Here is a 25,769-nt window from a genome sequence, read left to right as displayed (position 1 = left end):
TTTGGATTCTCCATCAGCCAAACGGAGACGAAGGGCCCCGTTTCTTGCAGACCGTCTCCCTCACGGTTTCTTGTGGTTTTACACTGTGAGAGTCTGGACTGTCACTGACGAGGAGCACACACGCTGCCTAACGGGATAAGGCCTTGATCCTGGGTATTTCACAGCAGCTTAAATAATCACGGTCCATACGCAGGTGCAAACGAGGTGCTGTGCCGCTGACAGCAACGGCAAGATTTACCTGAAAATCCCAGAGAAGAGACACACCCCAACTTGTCAAAATCCAAAAATGCTTTGAGATAGTCTACTGTCAGTCAGAGCAGAGCTACCCGCAATGATAGCTCTTCCCAGAACTTCACCTCTTTGCCTTCAAAACCACGGAGAAAGTGGTGAAACTCCCTACGTCGTGCATAACCCAACTGCGATGCAATGGCTTCTGTAAAGCACGCGCATGGAAATACGCTTTGGGAAACAGGATCTCGCTGTGGCTCGGGTCTGTCCGTCCTTCGGGAGGGTTTTCCTCTCAACGGCCAGGTCTCCCCGTCCCCGTTCGTCTCCCCTGCGCCGGCGCAGGGCGGGCGGAGGCGCCGCGGGTGCTGCGGGTCTGGGACCATCCGGCGCATCTGCGGCTCCTGGAGCCGGCGCAGCCTCTGGCAACATCTGATGTGACTCACTTGACTGAGTTTGTGGAAACGAAGCCTTATTTGCTAGCAAAATTAATGAGAAAAGAGTCTTCAATGAGACAAGAATTTATGGCGTCCACGGCAGCTGGCACGTACAATGACATCCAGCTGACTGTTCTTCACAGTGAAAGCAAATATTAGAGGGGAAAAGGTGTGCATTTATTTTCAGAAGCGTTGTCTGCTATTTCAAAATCAGGTTCGTAGCTGGGTATTTTATTTTATGAAACCTTTCTAAACTTGATGAAGGTTGAAATAAACGGGGCCTTTGCCCCCCTCACCGTACCACCGTGTTCAATGACAGCGCAACCAAATTCTGCTCTGTGGCTACAGGTCAGAGATCAGATGATACAAACAACTCAAAACGTATTTTAAATTTTGTGTTATGCTGAAAATTGAGACACATTCAAATACAGCGAGCAATATATACACCCAGCGTTCTCTGTCGTTACTTCACGGGAAAGCGAGGGCTGCAAATCCTTTCCCTTGAAACTCAGCTCCTAATGTGGTCACAAACAGCAACTCTTTGCCTTTCTAACACAGCAAACCGCCAGCAGAAAAGCCAGAAATGCATCAGACAATCAAAATACATATAATGGCTACCAAACTCCGTTCTTCTCCCCCTCTCTTTTTTTAACAGATAGGTTTTAGACTCTATAATAATCATGCAGCTAAGATACAAGGTCTCTTGTTGGCAATAACCTACATGACATGACTTAGAAGGCAGGTGTTACTGTAATTAGCTATTGTTTGACTATCAAAAGTCAGAGCTGATTAAAGCCACTAAGTACAAGTGCACTATTTTATTTCAAAGAATATTATGAACTGCATGCTGGGACTCTTTCACTGCGGACCTACCTTCCGGAGTCTGCTAAGAGCCCATGCCAGCAGTAATCAAAACTAAAATCTGCATAAACCTTCAGGGTTTTAATTCAAGCAGAGCCCTTTCATTAGAAATATGTTACTTTATGAAATCTGGTCGCCAGCAAGGGGAGAAAAATGTGACTTCTTAAGAAAAGTGAATGGCATCTCTTTAGTGATTAACCCAAGATTAATGGAGGCTCCTACTGCTAGGCCTAAGTCCATTTTATTGCTAATTCATTTAGGTACTATTTCAGATGTACTTGATGAAAGTCACCTGCTAAGAAGTCATGTTTTGGCAAGCACGGATAGCCATTATGGTCAAATCCCAAATAGAATTTTTATTAAAGAAGCTTTGAAAAGTGTCTTGTATTAGTCTTTCAGAGACATACTATTTAATGTACTCAATTAGTTAAAAATTTGGGGCCCAGGTCCCTAATCAAACATTCATAAAGCTCTTTTTTTATTACTTTTTTGTCTACATGCATCTTTAATGTTCCAGGTAGGATGAACACTGTGCTAACAGGGACATTTGTGTGCAGACAAAAGCAGCAACACGGAGGCTTCCTGGGCGGCGGGTGGGCTCTGCTGAGTGCTGGGCTGGGTGGAAACGCCGCCTGGGCAGAGCGTCTCTTTGTTCCTGGCCCTGCCAGGCCTCGCGCAAATCATGGTCTTCAATGGCGCATCATCATTTGCCTTTGGCTTGTGCGTACGTTTACAACACGAGGCTCGATCTCCCAACACAAATCATTTCAGTTTTAGACTTGCCTGCAGTTTGTTCTTTTTATTAATCGGATTTCAGGAGAATTATGATTAGAGAGCACGGAAAATGCTTTGTCGTGTATGTGATGTATATGAGAGACGTTCTACCCAGACAACCACACCCCGGCCCACGCTCAGCCTGGCTGGGCGGGCTGGCGGGCCTGGGCAGCCCAGCTCGATCCGCGGGCAGCCCCGTGTGCTGGGATCACGTTCTGGTTCGTCCTCAGACCCGTGGAAACTCTACAGAAGTCACTGTGGGCTTCTAAAGCACCTCCCGGAAGGGAACGTCCGACCGAAAGAGCCGCGCACGCTGCCACCCGAGTTAACCGAGTGTGCGCCCCTCGCGTGCCGGGGCGCTCGCACGTGCAAATCTGTCTGTTCAGCCGTGTTTGTTCACCTCCAAAGTCCTTGGGTGATTCAAATCTGTGTCTTACTATCCTATAATACCCTTGTCTAACAGTTCTTTTTAAATGCATGTGTTAATTATCTTGCCACCGCTGTAATTTCTCCCTGTAGTCCATTAATTAAGAGGTCACAATCTAAGAGCATGTTTACCCAATAAGCTTTCTTTTTTAATTATCCTAATTGCTTGGATACTGACAAAGACTCTATCCCTCCCCTTTCTCTGAGTGGATTAGAAAACGACGTTTCAAAGCCCCACACAACAATGGTTTGTAAAACACACACATAAATATATATAGTTTTTATAACTCCACCATGTTCAAACATCAAAGGTCAACAAGACAAAAGGTATTATATTTGTAGAGCTATATAAAATGAAGATACAAATTGTCCCGCATCGATTTATCTGTTAGTCTAGAACGTTATATTGGTCAGGAAAAACAGAAGCAAAACTTCGAAGCCTGCAGTGCTAGAATAAGCAGAGCTGGATGGGCACGACTTGTTCTGTTTGCAGCACGGCCATGGGCGCCTTCGGGGAAAGCAAGCAGAAGAAATGCAAGAAAAAGAAGACAATACTCTTTAACTGCACCACAGATCAATTATTATTTCCCCATTATTGCCTCCCATAGGTCGCACCAAGGCAAGCTGGTCCAAATGCTTTTTTTAGCAATGCTCAACAGACAAAATCTCCACCACTTTAAACTTTTAAACCTCTCCTTTTGTCAAGCTCTTAAAAGGGAAAAGGAGCTATTTGAATTCCAGATAGGATTTTAACACAACAATTAGTAGAGGTTATGTCCAGAAAAATTACTACTCTGTCAGAATATGAAACAACATTTGATATGTCAACTAAAGTAAATTTTTTTGTTTTAATAAAGCAAATGTCTCGTTCAGACCAGTCATCTCAGGAACTATATAACAGAAGTATAATTACTCAGAATTGCTTAGGTAAGCGTGATTGATGCATGGTAAATAGATGTTTCCAGCACTTATTGTTTCTTCCTGATGGATTAGAGGAGCTGTTTAACAGTTCATTTGACCAGTCTCTCCTGGTGGTTCTCGGGTCTGGCTGTGCCAGTCAGCACCAGCAGTTCCTGGTAGTTTAAGTCTCTTTAATAAAGATTAAGATGTCAGAGGTCCCGCATTGCACAAAATCCCAATTTTATTAACTTCTCATTATCAGCTGAAATATGAAGTGCATTTCTTTTCATCTAAAGTAAGGCACTTTCTCAAGGGAAAGAACAGATATATAATGTACATCGATGATGACCAAGGGTGGGTTTGCTCCAGCCGTGACTGACGCTGGTGAACGTTTTCTCCCATGACGGGTACCACATACATCGATACCTCTCCCTGGACAGCGTTCAGGTGTTTCACGACCGGGCCGTCACGGGGCATTAGTGAGCCGGTGCTGACCCGTGCGCCGGACACATCGCGGCACTGAGCCGGTCGTGTTTCCATCGGGGAGCAGCAGCCCGGGGTGGAATCGCTGAACCCCAGCAGAACCCGGGACGAGCGGCAGCGGCGCCGGTCCCAGCCCAGGCGCCCGCTCCGTGCCCTGCGGCGCTGGGGAGAGCAGAGACAGCACGAGCCGCTGGGACACCGTCAGAACAGCGTTCGGAGTGCGCTCCGAGCAGCCCTGGCACCGAGCCCCGGCACCATCGCTGTGAGCGAGGCGCAGCGCAGTCACCCCGCAGCACCGCTGGGGCTGGGCCCCGGCGCCATCGCTGTGAGCGAGGCGCAGCGCAGTCACCCCGCAGCACCGCTGGGGCTGGGCCCCGGCGCCACCGCTGTGAGCGAGGCACCGCACAGTCACCCCGCAGCACCGCTGGGGCTGGGCCCCGGCACCATCGCTGTGAGCGAGGCGCAGCGCAGTCACCCCGCAGCACCGCTGGGGCTGGGCCCCGGCACCATCGCTGTGAGCGAGGCGCAGCGCAGTCACCCCGCAGCACCGCCCAGCGCCCGACCCGGCACGTCCCAGAGCTGTCCCTGCAGTCCTGGTGCCAGAACCGCTCACACCCAACACCCGCAGGGCAACACACACCAACAGACCCTTAAATGGGTGCTCTCCCTGTGCGACCATTGGAGCTGCACCTCTGGAAAGCTGAGGAATTGGTGTATTGGGCACATTTTAAGGCGTTTGCCGGCCGCGCTGCTTCCCGGCCCGCGCGGTGCAGGAGGCGCTGGCACCGTGTGCGTCCCAGCTCAGGGCGGCTCTGGCTGCAAAACAGCGCACAAAGAGTTAAGAGGCAGGAAGGTTCCGCTAAACCAAACCCGTCCTGCGAGGATCAAACCGTCCCAGCTCCGCAGCGCGGCTCTGGGGAGGGTTAAGCTCTATTACTTCTGCTCCCTGACGCTGCTAATGGCACTCTCCAACTAATTGCATTTCTATACCTATACATACGTCTAGGCAACAAATAAGCCCTTTAATCAAACAGCTTCATCTACTTCTAATTAATTCCATTTCTGTGCCTTTTTAAGAGCACAGGAACATACAAAGATACAGATGATGGAGCACGTTCTGCTGCCAGTTGACAACTCCTGCTCTGCTCAAGCCTCCCTCATGGCTCAGGCTCATTCTGCCTGTGACTATCCTACACGTTCCATATTTCTGCTGCTCGAGACTCAGCGGATTCGTGTCAAAGACCAAAAGTAACAAGCAGTGGCTGTGTGGAATTAGTTACAATTACCTCAGGGAACCGCTTGTGCATTTGCTTATAGATTTAGATCACTTTCTGTTTCCATCAGAAACCGTGTTGGTTTTGTCTGCGGGCGCTCGAGGCGGGAGGAGGAGACGTTGGCATCAGCTGAGCAAACACGCGGCTCCGTGTTTGCACATCCAGAGCCAGCGCAAAGTCTACGGCTCCAGGGCCACTGGCCTGGGAGGAAACGCTGATCCTCCTTCTGCATTTACCTCTTTGATAAAATAGGTCGTATCAGTAAAAAGAAATCCCCCCATCAGTATTGAGGAAAGAGAAATACATATGCTGTCCGTTTCAAAGGTATGGATATGTACAAAAGGCATGATAAGTGGGTGCTGAATAGTTAGGAGTGGCAATTATCAGTTACACATATCATTATAGTCTCGCAGCTTTTCAATAGCACAGAGTTCCTAATACCATGTTTACTAGATCAGGTAAAAGGGGACTCTTAGTGCTGTGCAAATATGACTTAGCGAAGGACTTTGCTTTCTCACCTATTCTTGGGCTTTTCAAACCACCATTATTAATTGGCCGGCTTATCGGTAAGTGCTGTCGGGCAGTTAAAGGATGTTTCCACCCATTGCTACGATACATAGAAACTCAGCAATGTCAGCCACAAGGACAAATAACTTCCATGTTGAAACAGAAAAATATTCTGACACCTTAACTCTTCTTTATAAAAGCAAAATGCACTTCAGCGTTAATTTCCTATCCTTTATTTCATCTGTTATTCCATATTCTATCACCCTTGTTTTTCCTTATTATACTAGTTCAGAACTCTGGCTTACAGTTACAAATACAGGGCTTTAAAAAATAGATTTTGTTTTCTTCTTTCTTTTCTCTTTCCCTGGTTTTCTGTTGTTCGGGTGTGCACAAACACACATTTCAGAACGCGAATCTACTCTTTCCACAGGAAACTCCACGATGTGGGAGCCGGGGGGTGAGTCTGCAGCGCCCGATGGGCCCTTCCCTGCCAGCCCTCCCAGCCAAACCCACTCGAGAACGGACAAGAATGTTTGGCCGATAAGGACTGAAAACAAAGAGCATGAAACTTCCCAGGGACCATTAGAGAAAGGCAAAAGAAATCACCTAACCTAAGAAGAACGGCGTTCGGTGCCGCCCTCCCGTCTGTCCCAACGGGCCAGGCTCAGCCCCTTCGCACCAGTTAACGCAATAAACGTGTAAACCCCCCAAAACCCACGAGGCTGGAGAAGATCTCGGGAAGCCATCCAGGCCCCTTATTCTAAGGCAGGATTGTGTATTTCTACTCCAGCCTGGCAGGTATTTGCCTAAAACTCTGAAGAGCCTTTAGCAGCAGAATCAAGATGCTCAGCAGTGCTGGTTTGGTGTTTTTCCTAAGGAAATGGCCATTCGTTTCGGCAGATAGTAAAGAAAAGTCAAACTAATATCTGATGTGCTGTGTCAGCACTAAAAGGGGGGCAGCGTGCAAGCACAGCAAATGCAGGTGAACTGTCCCAGGTGAGCGAGAGCAAAGCGGGGAGAAGGGCTGGAACCCAGGGCCGGTGTGGACACACACGGGTCACTCCAGCGGGAAGAGCCCCCAACCCGGCCAGGGCAGCTCAGCGCGGGACACGAGTCAGCACCACAACGAGCACAGACCGACACGGCAGACACGGGACGACTGAGAATGAATGAACCACCGGCATGCGAGTTTGTATTCACAATATTTACCCTTCACTCCCTATCTAGTCCTCCTCTAAAATCTGCTTGTCATGCCAACCATATCTACATTTGCAGTTCTGCTCTGTTATGGAACAACCCATTTAGATACACTACAAGAAAAGGTCCTTGCTCTTTAATTCTCCGACACCTCTGCAAGAAGAAAACACTCAAAGCTCGTCCGGCTCTAAAGCATTTCTGAACTTTCAGAAACTTCCTTTTCACATTATTAATGTACATAAGCCTCTAACACACCAAGGCTTTGGCTGGCACTATGAACCGAACAGAGAAAATACAAGGAAACCTATTTCTTGGGTATTTCCAGCCCAGTTAGTGTGAGGAATTAGAATAAAGGTACTACTGAATATAATGGAATTGCTGATTTCTAATAATTATTTTTCCCTCAAAACTGCCTTCTGAAAAATAAATTGGGTCTTTTGTTCAGAAGACATACTTTATAATCTCATAAAAACCTCATCTAATCTAAACCTCCATCCAACTGGCATCGTCAAAATATACTGCGCTCCTAGAATGTGTGTGGGACAGCAGCCACGTCCTCAGCGCCCGGCAACCCCTTGATACACTTCTAGAGCAAAATTCCCTTCCCTTCCCTTCCCCTTCCCCTTTCTTTCCTTTCCCCCCCAATTACCATCCAGGCTTTTCTTCCCAGCCAGTGAGCTCTAACGGGCCTCCTGCCTGATCTATATTCTCTTTAATAGCCGCACAACGCGATTAACCCAACGCTGCGCACACCTCGAGCTCCCAGATTACATTAATAGAACCATCTGGCTCCTGTAACGTACGTAACGTATACAACAAACCCCGATTCTGAGTTTCGCCCGTCCCGCCGGTGGGTATCGCCAGGCTGTGGAAACGGCGGGGGCAGCGTCGCCCCCGCGTCCCCCCCGTTAACACACGGCTCTGAAATCCCAGGGGCCATCATTCCCAAATTTGTGATGTTTTGTCTACTGCAGTGATTTAAGGTTTGTCAGAAAATGTCAGAAAGGCCACGAGGCCAAGGGCTTCCTGACGACGGAGGATTTTCTTTCACATGACCTTCCTGAGGTTGATTTTGGGCTCCAGACAGCGCTGCCTTCAGCTCTGACAGGGGCCGGCTGGCAGCAGATTCATGGCCATCTCTGGGGCATTCTGGCATTTTTAAACTGAGGAGAGGCTGTAATGCCTCCTAATCATCCACAATATTATTTCCCCAGTAATCGCCTTCCAGGCGCTATGTAAATGCCAGCCTTTCAGCCTGCAGCTCGGTCGAGAGCGGGTGCTCAAAGGTATGCAAACAATTAAAAACATGTCTTGGTTCAAACGAGTAAGTGTGTATGTAGGGGATTTTTAATTTAACGTATGATATTACATGTGTTTTTTCAACAAGGAATCGTTAATTATCTGTCCACTTAGAGGTAAGCAGGGTTATGAGAGAAGTGTTAAAACTGCTCTCGGGTGCTTGTGACCATTATCACAAGCACAGAGAGCTCGCTCCCCAGGATTTGTGGCTTCCAGACTATTTAGCTATTAAAAGGTTTATGACTTTCAAATTTGTGCATGTCTTTAGTATAACCGATGGCTCAGCCAGAACGTCTCAACCAGTCTCGGTTACCGGGTGGCTCTGCAGAAGCCTGAGGCCGGCGGCAGGTCCCGGTACCCGCGGCACCCGGTGATGCCGAGCGCCCAGCACGCTGCTGGGAACACCCCCCGGCGGGACGGGATGGGCTGGACCACTTACAGCAACGGGAACACAGCGAACTGCTCCACCAGCTCGCTAATGGATGACACTGCTGCCCTAACGAGACGAGGTCGCACTGATGCTGAAATACGACATTGATTATAAATTACTGGTGCAGGGGTCTGGGCTTTTCTACCGCTGGAGCAGAGCACTGGTTGGGCACAGGGGTTAAACCGCGCAGCAACTGGACTTGACTCTGCTGCTCACACTTCAGAGACGTGGCAGATCACTGATCCAAGCCAACAGATCACCCATCCAACCCAACGGATCACCCATCCAACCCAACAGATCACCCATCCAACCCAACGGATCACCCATCCAACCCAACAGATCACCCATCCAAGCCAACAGATCACCCATCCAACCCAACAGATCACAAATCCAACCCAATAGCTCACCGATCCAACCCAACTTGCAGAAAGCTCAGCTGGTTTTGTGAGGAACTCGGGGCCACCACAAGCCCGTGTGTCCGTGGTTGAGGCGCATCAGGTGAAGACAAGGTGACCTCTTGTAACCAGCTGTGCCAGTTAAACGGACGCTCACCTTAGGAGACACTGCTGAGCAGAGATGCGTGTTGTTCACAACAACGTGTATAAATAGCTCAACAATACATTTCGGACACGTTCCTCTCAGCTATAGCAATTCACTTCTTCAAGAAAATAAGACAGCAGATTATAAATCAGTGCTAATGGTGAACTGTCATTAACCACCACAATCACCTGTAGGTGCTGCTGGAGCTCCTGGGACAGGGGGCTGTGTGGGACATGTGTGGGACACGTTATGTGGGACACACACACCACGTGGGACACGTGTGGGACACGCTGCTCACCCCTCCAGCGACACACGTGGCCACATCTCCACGCTCTGGAGATCCAGACAGAGCAAACTCAACACAGCCCCCCAAAACCTGCCCTGAGTCACGGGCTCCAAAGCCCAGAGACCCTCCTGCAGTCAGACACACACTACACAACCCAGCCCAAACGTATGCATCACACAAACTAAACCTACTACGTTATTCCTGCAAAATAATTTAACCGTCACTTTCTTTGCCGACTTTTCTGTGCCAGCCTTACACCTTTTTTTTACTTTACATGCTTCATTTCAGCAAAATCAAGGATGCAAACTTCTTAGAAGTACTTAGTTTCCATGGCAACCTAAGCTGACCGCAACATTATTGTTCTCAAGAGGGAACTGACTTTACTATATGTTCATTCACTGAATTAATGGACTCCTGGTTCTTTTATTAGCAGCTCTCTAACAATGGAAAGAGAGAATTGTTATAAAAAAGACTCTCAGACAACTGTCCACTCCTTTGTCCGGGGCTTATTGGAATGACGCACGTCTATTCAAGAAAAGATTATAAAAATCAACTCGGAGCTGCCTCTGTTTGTGGCAGCTAAACATACCTTTATTTCCTAGAGATACAACCTATAAAACAAGCACATTAAAGCCCTTTTTCTGCAATAGTAACGGTCAGGCAGTGAAGATGCTGGACCTGGCTCTGATAACCGGGTGTTGTTGCCCATCTCTGGAGCTGGTGAAGCCCCGTTAACCCCCCGTTTGGGTCGCTGTGCTGCGCTGTCTCCGAGCTCCCAATAGCCCGGTACGTTTTATACGAACGTGCTCTCCTTTGTAAGCCACATCTGAGCACACAAAAGCAGGTGATGTCTTTAAAATAAATCAGTCTGCTTAATACTGTAAATTCCCAGTACATAAGAAGACTTTTAAAACCACTAAAACTTGGGGTTGATTCTTCAACATACACAAATGAAATATGAATAACCACTGAAATTTGGATTTTTAAATATTTAGTGACCGTATTAGAACACCTTTTATTGGACACAGATGAGAAATATACTCGTCATATACACTGAGTGCAGAAATGCGAGCGTGTTTTGTGCTAAGAGCTGCGGACCCAGGGCGCGGGGCTGCTCGAAGCCGGGCTGTGGGTGCTGTGACGGCCCGTGCTGTGGGTGCCGCGGTGGCCCGTGCTGTGGGTGCTGCGACGGCCCGTGCTGTGGGTGCTGTGACGGCCCGTGCTGCGGGTGCTGCGACGGCCCGTGCTGTGGGTGCCGCGACGGCCCGTGCTGTGGGTGCTGTGACAGCCCGTGCTGTGGGTGCTGCGACGGCCCGTGCTGCGGGTGCTGTGACGGCCCGTGCTGTGGGTGCTGTGACAGCCCGTGCTGTGGGTGCTGTGATGGCCCGTGCTGTGGGTGCTGTGACAGCCCGTGCTGTGGGTGCTGTGATGGCCCGTGCTGTGGGTGCTGTGACAGTCCGTGCTGTGGGTGCTGTGACAGCCCGTGCTGTGGGTGCCGCGACGGCCCGTGCTGTGGGTGCTGTGACAGCCCGTGCTGTGGGTGCCGCGACGGCCCGTGCTGTGGGTGCCGTGACAGCCCGTGCTGTGGGTGCCGCGACGGCCCGTGCTGTGGGTGCCGTGACAGCCCGTGCTGTGGGTGCCGTGACAGCCCGTGCTGTGGGTGCTGTGACGGCCCGTGCTGCGGGTGCTGTGACGGCCCGTGCTGTGGGTGCCGTGACGGCCCGTGCTGTGGGTGCCGTGACAGCCCGTGCTGTGGGTGCCGTGACAGCCCGTGCTGCGGGTGCTGTGACGGCCCGTGCTGTGGGTGCCGTGACAGCCCGTGCTGTGGGTGCCGCGACGGCCCGTGCTGTGGGTGCTGTGACGGCCCGTGCTGTGGGTGCTGTGACAGCCCGTGCTGTGGGTGCTGTGACGGCCCGTGCTGTGGGTGCTGCGACGGCCCGTGCTGTGGGTGCTGTGACGGCCCGTGCTGTGGGTGCTGTGACAGCCCGTGCTGTGGGTGCCGTGACAGCCCGTGCTGCGGCCGCGGGGCGCGTGGCCCGGCCAGTAATTGCTCCGCAGCAGACAGCTGACAGTCCCCTGCTCCTCTGCAGCCCCTCCCGAGCGCTCCCTGCGCTCTGATTTCTGCCTCCGCCGGGTCATCACTCATCAGCCCCGCGGGTCCCGCGGGACGGCCCGGCCAGACCTTTCCCCAGCCCCGGCTGCCAGGGGCCATTTCTGACGGCCCGTGATATAGAAAATGTCTTCACAGCGACCCAGGGGGACAAACTGTGCTTATAATACCCAAATAATCATTTTGCAAATTATCATAATTATCAATCAATCATCTTGTGTGAACAATGTGTTTCTGAAGTATCAGATGGTTCCTGTGACCTGTAGCATTTTCTATATAATAACAAACCCGGAGAGATTTATGGCCCCAACCCGCTTCCTATCTGCAGTAACAAAACATGGGCTGGTTTTTACTTTTGTCGCAGGAATAAGAGCTTTCCATCTACCCCGCTTCCTTCTGCACTACTTGATGCTATTGAAGAGGTCAAGATTTCTAATCTCACCCACTTTCTAACAGCAACTTTATTTTTTAAAAGGTCTGTGTGATCTGGGAGTGGAGAATAAATTACTGCGCTGAATACACTACTCTCAGTTTATAGTGTCATCAGCATTATTACCCAGTTCTAGTATTTTGCAATGTGAGTACAAAGTCGGCCAAAGAGGGGAAAAAACTGGTTTTGTCTTCAGTTTTTCTTGTTGTTTTTGTACAATACCAGATTGAATCCAACTCTTTTGAAGCCGATAGCATCTCCCGCTCCCCGTGCAGCACATTCTTGCTAATGGATAAATTCAAGCTCTCGAGAAAGTCAAAGCATAAATTTAAAGCCTTTTGCCAAATGCCTATCCTATTGGATTTTGATAAGATGGCTATTGAGCTTTAATAATGTCTTCTATCCTTTTTCAGCTGGCCCTTAACATGTCCCTTTATTTGTCCCTAAAGCCTCTTCAGCGATGCCTTTTTATTAGCAGTCTCTCAGCCTGCTCTCAGGGGAGACAGGGTCGACAAGAGTGATAGATAGATAACTCTATAGATTATCTCCCACAGATGTTTTCTCTCCAGTAGCCCCTCAGGCCATTCCCTCTAAGTAAACAGAAACTAAATAGAGGGGCTGCAGCAGAGTCCCCAGGTCCCTCGTCCCCGCGGGCAGACGCGTCCTGGCTGCCAGCAGAGCGCCCAGCGCCATGCGCACAGCGCCCAGCACCATCCGCAGCGCGCCCAGCGCCATCCGCACAGCGCCCAGCGCCATCCGCAGCGCGCCCAGCGCCATCCGCACAGCGCCCAGCGCCATCCGCAGCGCGCCCAGCGCCATCCGCACAGCGCCCAGCGCCATCCGCAGCGCGCCCAGCGCCATCCGCACAGCGCCCAGCGCCATCCGCACAGCGCCCAGCGCCATCCGCAGAGCGCCCAGCGCCATCCGCAGCGCGCCCAGCGCCATCCGCACAGCGCCCAGCGCCATCCGCACAGCGCCCAGCACCATCCGCACAGCGCCCAGCGCCATCCGCACAGCGCCCAGCGCCATCCACAGCGCCCAGCGCCATCCGCAGCGCGCCCAGCGCCATCCGCACAGCGCCCAGCACCATCCGCACAGCGCCCAGCACCATCCGCAGCGCGCCCAGCACCATCCGCGCAGCGCCCAGCGCCATCCGCACAGCGCCCAGCGCCATCCGCAGCGCGCCCAGCGCCATGCGCACAACGCCCAGCGCCATCCGCAGCGTGCCCAGCACCATCCGCACAGCACCCAGCGCCATCCGCACAGCGCCCAGCGCCATCCGCAGCGCGCCCAGCACCATCCGCCCAGCGCCCAGCGCCATCCGCACAGCGCCCAGCACCATCCGCACAGCGCCCAGCACCATCCGCAGCGCCCAGCGCCAACACCCAGCGCTGCTCCCCGCATCTTCTGCCCTCTCACAGCAAAATCAACGTGACAATGAAAATAACAATCATGAGCTTTTTTCTTACCCCCCCCCAATGTATTAAATGCAGCGGAGAAGCTTAAAAAATCAGAGCAATAGAGCAGGGGAGCTGCTCTCAGCAAAACCAACGGCCTGCAGGAAGATGCCCTGGAGAGAAGGTGTTTGGGATACAGGACCCTGTCCCCGCAGGTACAGCTGAATCTCCTATTTTAGCATTACTTGGAAGTAATCACTTAAAAGGTGAATCTCCTATTTTAGCATTATTTTCGCAAGCAATTACTTAAAATCAAACAACCAGGATGGGGAGCTGATGTCAATTTGTGCAAGTTAAACTAAATACCAGCAAGCGAATTAGATACAAGGAAAAGCTGGTAGGCGTACACCACGTTTTAGTCTCCAGCACAGCACATTTCCAGACACGGAAAAATGATCCTGGATGTAGGTCCTTTCGTAATATTGCTCGAGATCTTAGTTCTTGTGAGACAACCACTAACAAGCAAACCAACCTCCTGGTGCTGGTGGTCCCAGCAGAAATAACAGTAACGCAAACTGAAAAATAGGGGACATAGTGGGAAAATACTTCTTGCTTTGCTCCAAGCAAAAAAGCAGAGGCCTGCTTTATTATATGACAGACAATAGTGCCTGCTACGCTGCGGCTGCAGACTTTTCACTGCCTTGCAGTTTATGAACATTTCCATGATAGAGCAGTTTTTTTCCTGGCACGTTAACAGCAGAAATAACCACGGGGGCAGTTTTTAAGCAGAGATCGTGTCCGTGCATCTTCCCGCACCTGGCGCTCCCATCACGCTTCCCTTCCCGGCTCCGCGTTCCCTCTCTCTGCAGGTTTTCTCTGCACTCGGAGCTCTGTCTGACCGTCCCTGTCCCTGTCCCTGTCCCTGTCCCCGTCCCCGTCCCTGTCCCTGTCCCTGTCCTGTCCCTGCCCCGCGGAGCCCAGCGCCGCGTCCCCGGCTCCAGCCTCCCACCACAGCCACATCTGTCTCCAGTCACCTTCCCACCACCGACTTATCTCTGAAAGAACTGTAATAAATGGAAGGCAAATCTGCACTCCTGTGTCTCCAGGGCGATGACACCCGAATGATTCAGAGGGGCTGGGAAGGGAGATGATCTCCCCGGAGGGTTTTGTACCACCGGAGCAAAACGCTGCGGTGCTCCTTACAAACCATCCTGAGATGCTACGGAAATCGTACAGAATGATTTCTCATTCTTTCTTTTCCATTTTCTGCTGTCTAGCAGTGGTCTTTTCACAAGCCATAAAGTTTAGACTTGAACTCTTTACCTTACTGCTCTGACCTTTCTTACCCCGCTGTAAAACCCTACTGCCCATCCTTCCATAAATTTATCACCTCATAAACCCACTACTGCCTCTCCACAACGCATTTACAGACAGCAGCGGAAGGCCGGGCCTTCCCCTCTTGTCCAATATCATAATTGTCCACTGTTATACCTGCTGGACAGGACAATATTTCAGTAGACACTATTTTTCAAAGACTGGTCGTTTTTGCAACATTCTCCTTCAAAACTGAAGTACTGAAGTTTAAATACAAACCCACGTATTGACCATATAAAGCTGAGGGTTTAACGTTTCCTTCCACCCTTGTTTCATACAAAGCCTCCTCTCTTTAGGGTGACGCGCATTCTGTGGGAAGGGATGTACAATTTATTTGTGATGTTGTAATTAAAGACTGAGAAAGCGGTAGCTGAGCAGGGCGAGCATGGAGAATCGACTCCATCGCCGTGCTGTGGCAGCGAGAACCTGCCACCTTGTCACCACGGCTGGGACAAAGGGATCCCACAGGGCAGAGCGAACCCCACATGAGTTATGGGGCTGGAGAAGGTAAAAAGTTCAGCAGGATTGCGATGGGTCCCCTGCAAGGTCAGGGGATGGTCAAAGGACGTTTCATGTTGGTCGCCTGGCTTCCTACAATAAAAGCTTATTTTTCTCGACACGGTAAGAATCGAACGGTCCATACCAGACATGGGTCTAAGTATCTTTTCCCAAACTAACTTGGGAGCCTGACAAGGATTATATTTCACTTTGGCAGAGTGAAACAAGTGCTTCCCTTCAGCTTTTGGAGTGAAGAAACAGCAGCGGAGCCTCGATGGGTGGATAACAACGGCACGTGTCGCCGGTTCAATTTAAAATACTTTCCACTTTCAAAACCTCCTGTTTTCTAAACACGACCACGAACACCCATCACAAGACAGTTGCGTAGAAGCCGTTTGCTTTAGAAGCCGTTCGGCGGCAGCCACGGCAACCACGTCAGTTCGGGGGTACCGCAGCAACCCCAGCGCACAGCAGCCCGGCTACCGGCGAGCGCCGAGCTGGGCTGAGCGCAGCTACCGCCGAGGAGTTTGTACAGCTGGGCTGTATTTGGAACACATTTTTCTCTGGTCAGTATTATAGTTTAAGCATCGCAATGTGATGAAAAGCACCGGTAATACATCATCTGAGTTAAATTTTATCCTTTCATATATCTATTCCCTTTCCCTTGGATTTCACATAAGCCACATTACATAGTGAACTGACCTCTAAAAATTTAGCACTTTTAACAAAGGATCAACATTTTCTTTTACTGGAAAGAGGTAACTGAGGTTTTTCGATTTGGACTGGCAGCTGTTCCTATTGTAGCTGAATCCAGGAACACTTCAAACTGTTCTGTTATTTTTCATAAATACTGGAGTCACAAAAAGACATAAATACGCCAAAAGAACCACAAAACTGAATCCAAAAACGCAACAGCAAATATTGGAAAGCTTTGACGACGCTGTTGGGATACACACCTTTGTTCAAGAGGAAGAAGAGGAAAGGTGTTTAGGTGCACTGCAAAGCCAGGCAGTAAAACAATGTGCGTAAGATTGATCCGTATCCTACCTTTTTGACATTGCCCTCCTGGGACGTCACCTCGGCATCAGTCAGTATTTGCTATGAGAAAAAACAAAACAGGAAAAATTTAAGTTGAACTGCAACTAAGAATGTTATAAAATAAAGAATATTATTATTATTATTACTATTGTTGTTGTTATTGTATTTAAACGCCAAAACTCTAAACTACAACAGAGCGACGCAGTCGTTTTGTCAGTTAGACGGAAGGATTACACCAGAACTACTATTGTATTCTCGCACGCATTTTAAGGTTTCTGTAGCTTCTGTAACCAGTTTCTTTAGGTTTGGGCGACGGGCACACGTGTTTCCGTTCCCAGGGCGGCGATGCGGAGCACGGGGGACCCGCCGCGCAGCGGCTGCGCCCTGGGCTGCTCCCTAATTCCTCCTCCAGCAGAGGTGTGGGGACACAAGTCATTAAAACGCTGCTGGGTCTCCCTCAGATTAGCTCCAGGTCAGCGGGCATTGGGGCAGGTCAAGCACCTCAACTTTGTGCCGCAGCGGATGCCCCGTCAGGGTAAACACCGACTCCACGCAGCGGCCGGACTCCGAGGATTTCAGCAATTTCACCGGCCCCGGTGGCATCTCAGGTGCCTGAGGTTAAATGTGCTCAAGTGCCGGGGGGGCCAAGGGGCTCGGGACTGCCAGGCCCAGCAAGCCCTGCTGGCTGGCAAAGCGTGGGGGAAAATGCAAGGAAACCCAAGATAAAATGAGAATCGTACATTGCAAAGGAACCTTACCTAAAACAAACAAACCAATCCCCCCCACAGCAAAGGAAAGGGCCGAGCCCCCCCGTGTAAACGGAGCCGATCCTCACAAATGCAGGAGCCCGGTGGCTCCAGACGCTGAGGCTTTGGCACGAGGGGCCTGGGCGGCCTCACCGGGCCCGGGTGAGACCGACCAACATCCCAACTGCAAACATGTCAGCAAATACCTGCAGGCTCAGCTGTAATAACAACCTGTCGTGTCCGGAACGGTCAGAACCCTAAAGCATTCTGTATTTTACAACAGCTCTAATAGATACTGAAATTGTGGTTTAGAAAGCAGCTGAAAGCAAACAGGAGCAAGAGGTGAGCGCCGGAGCAACGCAAACCTGCGTGTCCTGCACTCGCACCCGCTGAAACCTCACCCCCAGTTACCCGCGTTAAACACCCCCCCCGCACAGTTTGCACCGCGATGCTGGGATTGCTGCCCCGTTACCTGCTCAGGGACCAGCAACGACCCCCAAAGCCTTTTCAGAGTCAGGCCATGAAGCTTTCAGAGCTGTAACATAAACAGGCCTGTGCTGCGTGACCTAAAAGCCTTCCTGGAACACTGCTGCCTCCAAACGAAGACACCTCAAGGCAATTATTACATGCAAAAAAATCTTTCAATACAATTGGTTGAGTATGTGCATTCAGAGTGCATAATCCACCCGTTCAACACGACCATAAACGTAGAGGGGGAAAAAAATCAAAATGAAGTGCAAATTGGGCTGTGGTGTAGTCCTGTATAAACAGGCTTAAGAGTCAGGAATTCCTGAGTCTGAATCTAAACGCCAACACAAGCTTCCTTGTGTTGGTTTGGACAGATCTGCTCCAGGGGAAAGTTCTGCTTCCCAACCTGTATTTTTTTCCCTTCAGTTCATAGGTGATCCCAAACTTCAAAATTCTTAGGAGAACAGAATTTCCCTACAAAGTATTTCACACTGGAGGTGTCTGAGGGACGCGGAGATGAGGCTCTTGGGGACATGGGTTAGCGCTGGACTGGGCAGTGCTGGGTTAACAGTTGGACTCAATGATCTTAAAGGTCTTTTCCAACCAAAACAATTCTACGATTCCATATTCAAAACAGGTGCTTCTACAGAAAAGCATCCGTGCTGTTTACCTAGCGGTTCATTCAGAATATCGCAAAACAGCTGATTTTTGATGAGATGAAATACTTTTGCAGTTTCCTTCTGTTACAGAACTGGGGAAACAAGCCCCAACTTCATGAAGCATTTTAGTGTTGATGGCCTCATCTCCCCACGCCCACAGTTTGACGTGATTTTGGTGTTTGGAGGGGGTGGGTTGTGTCTGTGCAGGGGCAGAGGATGGAACCCAAATCCTCCTGCTGACAATCACTGCCGGAGCCGCCGAGGAACCGCTAGAATCACGTTGCCATGATGGACGTACCAACACCATGATGGACATACCAACGCGGTGATGGACGTACCAACACCATGATGGACGTAGCAACGCGGCGATGGATGTACCAACACCATGATGGACATACCAACACCATGATGGATGTACCAACACCATGATGGACATACCAATGCGATGATGGACATACCAACGCGGTGATGGATACACCAACACCGTGATGGACGTACCAACACGGTGATGTATGTACCACCAACTATCACATGAGAAAGGCAGAGAGAGGGAAACTGAGTACCAGATGCGATGTTTATTAATAAGAATAACAAAAGATACTTTGAAAATCTACTCATCGGGTAGTTTTAGCTCAGGCTGGACTTCATCTTATGCGAGTGTCGCAAGATTAAATATAGTGCTTGACGTCTACAGTGGGCTGCACTTTCGCAGTTAACACAGATGTTCTTAAATGTACTCAAAATTTACACCATATGCTCTTTCTATCAACCGATATGTTGATTTTAGCCAAAGGAAAGACAACGTGTCAGCAGCAGCCGCGTCAGAGCGCCCGGTGCGGCGGGAACGGCTGGAGGTGTCATCTCCTCCAGCCGGGACCAGGTCCCTGCCTCTCACTCCTGGATCCAGAGAACTGGTGGCAGCAGAACCCTGACTTAGCTACATCAGTTCAGGATGTGCTATAATTTTTGCAAAGCCTCCCAAATGTATACTAAACATGTCAAGTAACACCATGTGATTCTTTTTGAAAAACAGTTTACAAGCTGGCATTCTCCAGCTGCAGTTAACCCTAATTTGATTACATTACTGAGACAGATCACAATGAGCTTATGTAAATAGTAACGTTATCCATTCATTCCCTGAGCTCAGATAAACTGTCATTAAAAAGGGGGCAGAAAACAACGCACACCACAGAAGTTCAACAGGCTTGATGCATTCAGCAAACCCCAGCAGCGAAGACGACAGAAAGAACCTGCCCCTGTTGGATCACTGGGAATCTTGATTTTTAACAAGTATTTCCATGGCTGTTCCAAGCTGGAAACAGAAGAGAACACCCAATAATTCCACACAAGTCAGTATGCGGATAACAGCACTTGTTTCAATAACTTGTTCTTCGTTATCATCTGATTCTTTAGCAAGACCTCAACACTCACTGTTGCAGTCAGTAAGAGCTAAAACCAAGCAAGCACCTCGGCGTTTCAATCCGTGCCCAGGGATCTGCACGATCCCCGGTGCACGAGTGAACAATGTGACACCAGAGCAAATATTTCCTTCCCTCTGGTCATTATGGGCTTTAAAAAACACCCCCAGCACCCAGCCCAGCGGCCACATCCCCATCCACGTCCCCATCGGCATCCGCATCCCCTTTGGCACCAGCATTGGTACCCGCATCCCCACCAGCATCCACATCCCCTTTGGCACCAGCATTGGTATCCGCATCCCCATCGGCATCCGCATCCCCTTTGGCACCAGCATTGGTACCCGCATCCCCATCGGCACCCGCATCCCCAGGACACAACTCCAGGGCTTTCTGCACCTCTGCTCCAATTCAGCTCGAAAGAGAATGTTGTTGTTAAGCTACAAATCTGGTCCTTCATAATTGCCATTAATTATTATTCCTTTAAAAGTTTTATCCTGCAAAGTCTGGAGAACGCTGGCCCTGACCCAGTGGGCACTGGAGTGAGCGGTAGCTGAAAAAGGAATCATCAGAAGGATGAGCCGGATCTGGAACAGCTCACATGGGCTCGTCCAGGGCCAAGTGTAAGCCAGATATTAAACTTGGCATTGAGGGGCTGGAACAGCCTGTAAAGCTCATCAGCCCCGCAATAGCTGCGCCACAGTGACGCTCTTTCACAGCACAGCCAGAAGAAGGAACCCCCAGAAAACCATTTCAGCACTTAAGAATTTTTTTATTAACTGGATTTTTAGAATGCAGGGATTTTATAGCACTTTCTGGGCAGCAATTTACCAAAATTTCACATTTTCTATAGTAAGTAAATTCGTGAAGCCTGTTAGCTCCAGGAAATTTTCTATATCCTGCCTTGGGAATTTGCAATGAATGTGCCTGGAATGAAGAGGAAAGGGAGGAAAGCTCCTGTCTGCGAGGGAGAATCGCACGGCCCTGACTGGCAACAAACAAGCCGAGGGCTGAAAAGAGTCTAAAGAATAAACCAGGCATTCAGTGCTAAGGGCAACCCCGGCACAACCGGGAACACTGCGGAGCGGCCAGACTGCGGCTGCGGAGCAGGACCGGCCTGCACTGCTCTTATAACCAAGAACTCCTGTTTGCCACCTTCCGGAGAACAAACCGCAGTTTGCGGAGGTGAATCACTCCAGATTGTTGCAAAGGGTGTTCAAAAGGAACATCTTTAGTCATCTTTTAGTAAGAAATAACAGCTTCTTATCACACAGAACAAACTTCCGTGCATCCAGAGAGGCGCAGGGAAACGCCAGGAGTAGTTAATGTGAAGAAGAATGAATGTCAAACATTAAAAATGTGTTTAAGAACAAAGACTGTGAGAAAGAAGATAAACACGCAATTTACATACGTGGTATCGCAACGTGTGTATCTCTTTTTAAAGACGTGACTCCTCCACGACATTGTGATCCAGTTCAACTGCAAACACCAGGAAGTTAAACAGAATCTAATGGAGAGAACTTGTAATAACTTCAATAAGCTGAGGACTTGAGACTTTCAGCCAAGACAAATACGAGAGGGTACTGATTACTAAATGTCACCGTTTCTCTTGCCAAGCACTCAGGACTGGTGATAGGAGAGTATTAAATATAATCTCACAGTCTTTAGGGGCTCTTTGATTTTATATTGCATTCTTATCAGGTTCTTAAAGTCCAGTGTTAATAAGCACGAGAAATGCACTTGATAGGTTGGCAGTTTTGCTAAAGGAAAATGCATTTCCTTCATTACGTGCGTTCCCTGGACCCCAGTTGGGGGTGCATTTCCCCTTCATACGGTGCCACATCCAACCTCCCTCTGCCCTTTTTCTCCAGCAACCCAAGAGCCCCTTCAGCAACCACCTCTGCACTGTTACTGTTCGGAGCAAACAGTGCTCGACAGCTACAGGAACGAGACCTCGCAGGCCCCGCGCGGGCGGACACGGTCACGGACACGGTCACGGACACGGTCACGGACACGGAGCGCACCCGCCGCGGCCCCTCCGCAGCATCCGCAAGCTCTGAAACAAGAGCGAGCCCCAGTTAATAACAAGAGCCTCCAAATCTTCTGTCCAGCATTTTGTTCACTTCTTGAAACACCAGAAAATAAATATGTAACAGTACACATGAGAAAAAAAAGGTTTAAATTACTATCTTCTTTTTAAAATACCCTTACAAATATTATCAACTCCCTTTTTCTTGAAGAGAAATTCCATTATAAAACTGAATTCTGACAAGATGAGAGGGACACTTCTCTGTGCCTAGCGCTGAGCAGTAGGTGCAGTCTAAGGATGAAAACACAAGTTGTGAGTATTGAATGGTATCTGTATTTACTCAGTTTGTTCCTCTTGAAAGCCGGGAACACGCCGAGCAGACTTGGGCGCTAAATAAACCGGAGCTCGGCTGACACAACGCGCTCCCGAAGCAGCTGCAGCCTCCGCTGAGCTCAGCGAGCACGGAGCAGGATGGGAGCGGGTTGGCAGCTCCGCATTCTGCCTGCACACAGCTACACAATCACTTAATGGATCTGGAGCTATTTATTAGCGGGGCAAAAAATCATCTTGAAGAGTGAAGTGTCATGTTTTGGTTGAGAGATAAAGCTCCGCTGTGTGCAGCAACGTGCACGGACCGGGCGGGCAGCTTCGGCCATCTACAATCCATCTATCTTCTGTTCTCGACCCTTTTTAGTTATAAAAATGACCTTGATATTGACAGAATAATATAAATGAACTTCCCCTCTACTTCATATATTGATAACCTGTTTGTTAAGATGATCAGTAATAATCATAAGTAAAAAAAGAGAGACCATGCATCTTGCTGTAATGGCAACGCTGACGCGCACTTGGTCTGACGTAGGGGGACCTGTGGGCCCGGCTCAGGAGCTTGTACTGCAGATTAAGCTCAGCCTTCCTATCCCGGACACCCCGACACGGAAATCCACACGTCCCCCTTCTGCCACTTGTCCTCAAGACGTGTTGCTGCTCCAGCACAGAGGAGTATTTACTCTGAACCGGGAAGTGAACCTGGCGAGGGACTCCTTGTGGGAATGTTCTGTGCAAGGAAAGAGAACAACAGAGGGACAGAAAGGGCACCTTGTCCTCCTTTACTCGGAAGTAATATTAAGCAAATGATCCTCTCTGTAAAGAAAAGTGAATAGGGAATTATTCTGTGGACTAACAGACATGGGCACAATCAGTTTCTTATTAGACAAGCACACGGTGGTGTTTTATCTGAATTGACAGGGGGTGCCAGGTGAGTTCCCTTCTAAGAGCCGTAGAAACAATCTCAGACAGAACTGGATAATATTATGCTTGGAATGATAACATTGTGTTTGGAAAAGGATGATATTTTATTTAATCAGCCAGACAGAGAGCGGGTGGCAATTTCAATGCACTTTCTTAAGACAGGGATTCAGAGACTCCAAAGGGAAAGAAGCTCCTGGGCTGTGGGGAGGCTGCTGGCGCCTCGCACGGGTGGGAATCTGCGTTTGGAGCGTCCAAGGCACGATATAATCACGATATACGCTGTAATACAGCCGCAGTAACGCCACGCCGAGCGTCCTGAGCTCCCCCGCTTGCTGAACCCGCACAGGAACGGACAACCAGCTACAAACAACTAAACCTAAGGTAATGCTTAACCTTTAGAGCATCTCTACAGACAATAAACGTGCATCACGGCTACGACCTTCCTAAAAACGTCCCTATGTTATCCCTTAGTAACTGCAGTTGATTACTAACAGAATTAACACAGATTCTGCATTTGCAGTTTCTTGCAGAGCAGTACCAGGAAAAAAAGGGGGGATTTTTCTTTCCTGCATTAAAAGTTTTGAAAAGCACACACAGCCCTTATTGTTATTAAACACTGCAAGTGAAGTTCTGAAGAAAACCTTGGGAGATGCAGCTCTGAGTATTGATTACACGGAGCTGTTTAATGCCGAGCCAAGAGGAACGCTGCGGTTGGAAGATGCTCCGCACACGACCTCGCCAAAGAGCGTTTCTGTTTACGTCTTAAAAACTGTCACCAACAGATCACAGACACAGAAATGTCCGCAATGTATCCAGATGCTGGAAACAAAACCTATTTAAGCCATTGAAGAGTGTTTAATGAAGTAGAGCATTTTTTAACTGCCAGCCCAACGTAAATAATCACTGATTTGAGTGTAGTTACAAGATCCCATCTCACCAAATAACCTGAATGCGCCATCGAGGGAACTGTCGCTTTGTGGGAACAACATAACAGCAGTTTAATGTTCTCATAAACTTGGTTCTTGTCTCCTCAACACCCTGAACCTCTTGGAGAGTGTAAAGCAAAAAGCCACAAACCCCCTCGTGCTGTTGGTCCGTCCCGCTGGGTCCCGTTCTGCCTCGACCAGGACGGACTCACGGCCACCCCCACGGAAACGACTCTTCAGGTGGAAAGGAACCTTCTCTTTTCTCGGAAAGTAACCAGGAAAGAGCATCTCATCCCTCTGCTGCCCGCGGGGCCCCTGTCCGTACAACCAGCGCAGCCCTGGCGCCGCTCGGCACCGGCGAGGACGCACCATGACACCCTGGACCCGCAGAACTGCTGGGCTGAGCCACTTCAGAACACACAGAGCAGCTTCTGCCACATCATCTCATGAACCCTAACACTAGAATCCAAGTCATATGAGTTTGAGTTATATGCATTTATTTATCACAAATTTTGTGCAATCTGGTTCAATTATGAACTTGACTGCTTTTTTTTCCCCGAATATAAAACCCTTTTCCTTGCACCATGTAATTGTGTTCCATGGCAGAACTGGCATTCATCATCGCCCGCTGTCCCCAGCCTAAAAGATAAAACATCCGCAGGGCAATAAATGTCAAACTATGATTATTGATGCTTTCAGTTAAATTGATTATCTATTTGAGGTGCACGGCGCGGTGATTTATTGCTGTCTCTTTACGTTGCACTTGGCACAATGGCTTCCCCAAAGGTGAGCACTTGCATTGTTTCAACAGATTTTCTATTCAATCTGACTTTCCAGAAGGGACTCAGGCCCATCCTGGCGCTCGGTTCCGCTCCCTGTTTTCCGTTCCCTTCTGGAGCGCGAGCTTAGCAAGGAATACGGAAAACAGGACGTGAAAACTATTGTGTAAGTGTTAATGGAAGGACAAAACGCATCTTTGAGTTGCGTCCCTCATTCAAAACTTCTATTTACAGATTGTATTAGACAAAAAGTGTGCGTAATCTTGAGCTTTGCTGAGCACCGCCCGCCTCAACAGAGATGGGATGACCTTCGGCTCGTCACCGGCTTTGTGTTTTTATTAGTTCAGATAACAGGAGCTATAAAATCTGAAGACATTGGCTCCCCAATGATAACCAGCGGCCGCTCCACAAGCAGCTTCTGTTGGCTGCGTCGCGGTGACGGTGACACAAGGTGACCTGCACCTGATCATTTCCCTGAAGAAACGCCTGATGTGGTTGGACACCCCCGAACGAGCTCCCGCTGCCGCTGTTTCCCCACAGTGCGGCACAGGTTGTTTCAGCCCGTTTCATAAAGTAAATTTGGCTTAAAACCACACAGGGTGTACCCAGCAAGCTATGCATGTTCTGTGAAACGCAGATCACAATTCTCTTACCGCACTGGTTTTGCTGGCTATAAAGAGAAACGTGCAAACCTTCTCTTCAAGCAGGTAGACGTGCAGAACCCCAGGACCAAACCCACCGTTTTCATGGGGAAAACGCTCAGTGCTGACTCGGGGACGGGGACAGATGTGTCCCCATTGCTGGCCACAGCCGCTGTTCCGCGTCATGGGCAGCACCGCGTCAGGTACCCTGGGCTGAGCACCCAGAAAACACCATGGCAGTGCGGTCCTGTTACCTGATACATTAAATATGAAGACGTGTCTATCTAAATAACCTTGCAAAATAACCACATGTGATAGATGAACAGTAAGAAGAGAAAAAGAGAAGGATTACTAACTCAGTTTTACAGA

The 25,769-nt window shown here is 49.5% G+C and overlaps 1 protein-coding gene across 1 annotated transcript in view; it reads right to left on the bottom strand.

Moving 5' to 3' along the window:
* The window catches only part of PRDM16 (PR/SET domain 16), a gene marked incomplete at both ends in the record, with an annotated part of 214,441 nt that overhangs the window by 80,312 nt on the left and 108,360 nt on the right, over positions 1 to 25,769 (bottom strand). The window contains one exon of the mRNA XM_082069877.1: positions 16,496 to 16,546. Within this exon, the coding sequence (XP_081926003.1) occupies positions 16,496 to 16,546 (51 nt within the window). The remainder of the gene's footprint in view (positions 1 to 16,495; positions 16,547 to 25,769) is intronic.

This window comes from Streptopelia decaocto, assembly GCF_964273445.1.
Source record: "Streptopelia decaocto genome assembly, chromosome: 20".
Classification (NCBI taxonomy): domain Eukaryota; kingdom Metazoa; phylum Chordata; class Aves; order Columbiformes; family Columbidae; genus Streptopelia; species Streptopelia decaocto.
The sequence above is the reverse complement of the archived record's forward strand: the minus strand, read 5'-3'. Positions and strand labels throughout refer to the sequence as shown.